The sequence below is a fragment of the Monoraphidium neglectum genome (genome assembly GCF_000611645.1).
Source record: "Monoraphidium neglectum strain SAG 48.87 unplaced genomic scaffold scaffold05444, whole genome shotgun sequence".
Lineage (NCBI taxonomy): Eukaryota > Viridiplantae > Chlorophyta > Chlorophyceae > Sphaeropleales > Selenastraceae > Monoraphidium > Monoraphidium neglectum.
In genome coordinates, this window is record NW_014008186.1 from 1 (window position 1) to 3,188 (window position 3,188).

At 62.2% G+C, this 3,188-nt stretch overlaps 1 protein-coding gene across 1 annotated transcript; it reads left to right on the forward strand.

The window, feature by feature from the left end:
- Positions 1-329: 329 nt before the first annotated feature.
- MNEG_15568 (valyl-tRNA synthetase) lies at positions 330-3,145 on the forward strand (the record flags this gene model as incomplete). Its single annotated transcript, XM_014035961.1, has 6 exons — positions 330-418; positions 1,365-1,450; positions 1,964-2,101; positions 2,561-2,705; positions 2,890-2,967; positions 3,124-3,145. 6 exons carry the CDS (start codon positions 330-332, stop codon positions 3,143-3,145), a joined length of 558 nt encoding a protein of 185 aa, XP_013891415.1.
- Between the last annotated feature and the right edge of the window lie 43 nt (positions 3,146-3,188).

Sequence of the window (3,188 nt, forward strand, 5' to 3'; positions counted from 1 at the left end):
GGTGGCGTGTGATCAAGGGGCGCATGGAGCGCCGGGCTGGCGCCACGGGCTGGCGGTTTCGGGGCCGCCCTGTTTCCGCCTGCTCTGCTGGGGAGGGGGGGAAACAGGGAGGCAGAGGGGATGAGCGTGTCGGTGCAGCCGGGTCGAAAGCTTCTTTTACCCCCACTGACGGCCTGGCGAGCTGGGAGGCCGCCACCTCCTCCCCCTCCCAGAGCAACATCCCTCCCTCCCACCAAGCATGCGTGCATGACACACCCTTCTTCGCCCCTCCCGTGCTCACGACCCTCCGAATACCCCCTGTTCACGCGTCATCCCCCAGGGGGGCTTACATGGTCAACTGGTCCCCCAAGCTGGGCACCGCTGTGAGTGATCTGGAGGTGGAGTACAGCGAGGAGCCGGGGTTCCTGTACTACTTCAGGTGATCTGGCTGTGGCTGTGTGTGTGTGTACGCATGCATGTGAGTGCGTGTGTGCGTGCACGTGTGCGGTTATGTGCATGTGCATGTGCGTGTGCGCGTGCGTGCGCAGGGAGCTGTGTATGTGTGTGTGCATGTGTACGTGTGTGCAGTGTATGTAAGTGTGTGTGTGTATGTGTGTGTGCGTGCGTGTATGCATGCGTGCGTGTGCACGCCGAGCCGTGTGTGTTTATGTGAGTGTGTGTGAGGGTGAGTAATGCAGTTCCTTGAGAGCGGCCGCCCCATTGGCCGGTGATACCTGTTCAAACAATCCTTTTTCCGAAGCTGAGGGCTACGCCCGCGGCTGACAACCTACCAGAACCCTGAGGCCACACTTGTGTCGCGCGCATGCATCTTCAGATGCCCTGGGCTCTTCCGCACCCATTGTGCGCGTGCGTGCGCATGGAAGAATTCTGTGTGTGTGTGTATGTGTGCATGTGTGCGTGTTGTATGTTTGTGTGTATGTGTGCGTGCGCGCACAGAGCCGTGTGTGTATCTGTGTGTGTGTGTGTGTGTGCGTGTGTGTGTGTGTGTCAGAGTGAATGGTGCAGTTCGTTTAGAGCGGCCGCCCCATTGGCCGGTGATGATCGTTCACACAATCCTTTTTCCGAAGCTGAGGGCTGCGCCCGCGGCTGACAACCTACCAGAACCCTGAGGCCACACTTGTTGTCGCGCGCATGCGTCTTCTTCAGCTCTCGCACCCATCGTGCCGCATCGGCGAGGCAACCACCTCCCCTTCCCCCTGCCTCAACCCCGTGTTGTCGCCCTCATCCCCATGTTGATGCATCCTACAGGCGGCTCTGGGGATGCTGCTGCCACCCCCAGCACTTGTCCTCTTGCAGCCCTATCCCCAGGGTCGTGCCTCCTGCCCCTGTTCCGACCCCTTTTCCTGAAAAACCCCCCTCGGCAGGTACCCGGTAGCCGACGCCCCGGGGGAGTTCCTGCCCGTGGCCACCACGCGCCCCGAGACGATCCTCGGAGACACGGCTGTCGCAGGTGTGGGCTCCTTGCACTGGGGCGGGCGTTGGCGGGATGTACAGCTGGCTGACGAGCGTGCGCATGCGCGTGTGCGTGAGCATGTGCGCTGGAAGCGTTCTAAGCACACCTTAGTACGGGTCCACGAACGATGCAGTTGACGGCCGTCCGCACCACGCGAGTTGAGTTCTCACTACCACCCCCGCATGCCGCGCGCTTGCTGCCCTGAAGGAGCCCGACAGTCCGCACCGCCCCGTGCCACCCGCGGCTCTGCTGCGCCCTCTGCCCTTCGCGCTCTGCCCTCATCTTCCCAGGCTGCTGAGCGATGCAGAGCCCCCATCGATGCTGCCGCTCTCGACTCCATTCGTCCCCATCCGCTCATTTCATCAACCCCTCGCACTCCTTCTTAGTCCGCATTTTCCCCCAACACCCGTTTTCCCCCTGGAAGACCTCACATTGCTTCCCCCTCCTCCACCATCCACCGCCCCCTGTCACCCCCTGCCTCCCCTCCCCTCTCCCCTCTCCCCCCCCCAGTCCACCCCGAGGATGAGCGGTACCGGCAGTACGTGGGGCGGGAGCTGACCGTGCCCATGACGGGCCGCACCATCAGGGTCATTGCGGACGAGTACGTCGACATGGAGTTTGGGACGGGGGCCCTCAAGATCACGCCAGGTGCGTCAGGGGTTTTAAGTTTGTCTGGGGTGAGGGTGTGTTGTGGTGTGTGTTTTTGTATGTGTGTGGGGTGGAGGAGAGGATCTGGTCGGCGGTGCCCTGGTGATGCCTCAACCTGCCCCTTGGATATGGGCAGCTGCTGGGGCCGCTCGTGGGGGCTGGTCCTGCAGGCAAATGGCGGCTGCTCGCCCGCCCAGTGGGGGCTCGCCCTCAAGCCCCCACAGAGAATTCGTGCTGCTGCGTCGGCGCCTCGTTACTGGTGCCCAAACGACCTCCTCTCGCTTCAAATCCCTGCAAATACCCCACCACACACACGAGTACCCCACCACACACACGAACACCCCACCGTACACACGAACATCCCACCACACACAAAAACACACACTTGAAACGCCCTGCACCCCTCACCACTTGCTACTGCCCCCTCCCCACCTCAAAACCGCCCTCTAACCTCACCAGGCCACGACCCCAACGATTACGAGATCGGCAAGCGGCGCGGGCTGGAGACCATCAACATCATGAACAAGGACGGGTCCCTCAACGAGAACGCCGGGCAATACGCCGGGATGGACAGGCGCGTGGGGCGGGCTGAGGGTGGCGTTGGGTCACATCACGCGCGCGCGCACACACACACACACACACACACAATTGTGCACACACACACAACACACACACACACACAAATGTGCACACACAAACGCAAATATGCTCACGAACGCGCTGGCATGACACGCACTCCCCCATTCAAACAATCCTGCCCATTGATCAACCCTGAAACCCGATTCCAGGTTCGCGGTGCGCAAGCAGCTGTGGGCCGACATGGAGGCCGCGGGGCTGGTCATCAAGAAGGAGGATTACACCCTCAGGTGGGGGGTGTGGGCAGGGGGTCTTGGGGTGGGGTTTGGGGGGCGGTGAGGGCAGGTAGAGTGGAAGGTGCTGTGGGAAAAGGCCCATGTGCTCTCCTCACCCTGCGCCCTCAACGGTTTGTTGGCAAGCGCACCTGCAGAGTCCGGCCCTCCCAGCGCAGCTGTCCTGGACGAGTAATGGGCCCCAAACGCCCCCCCTCAACACCCCCCACCCCTCAACC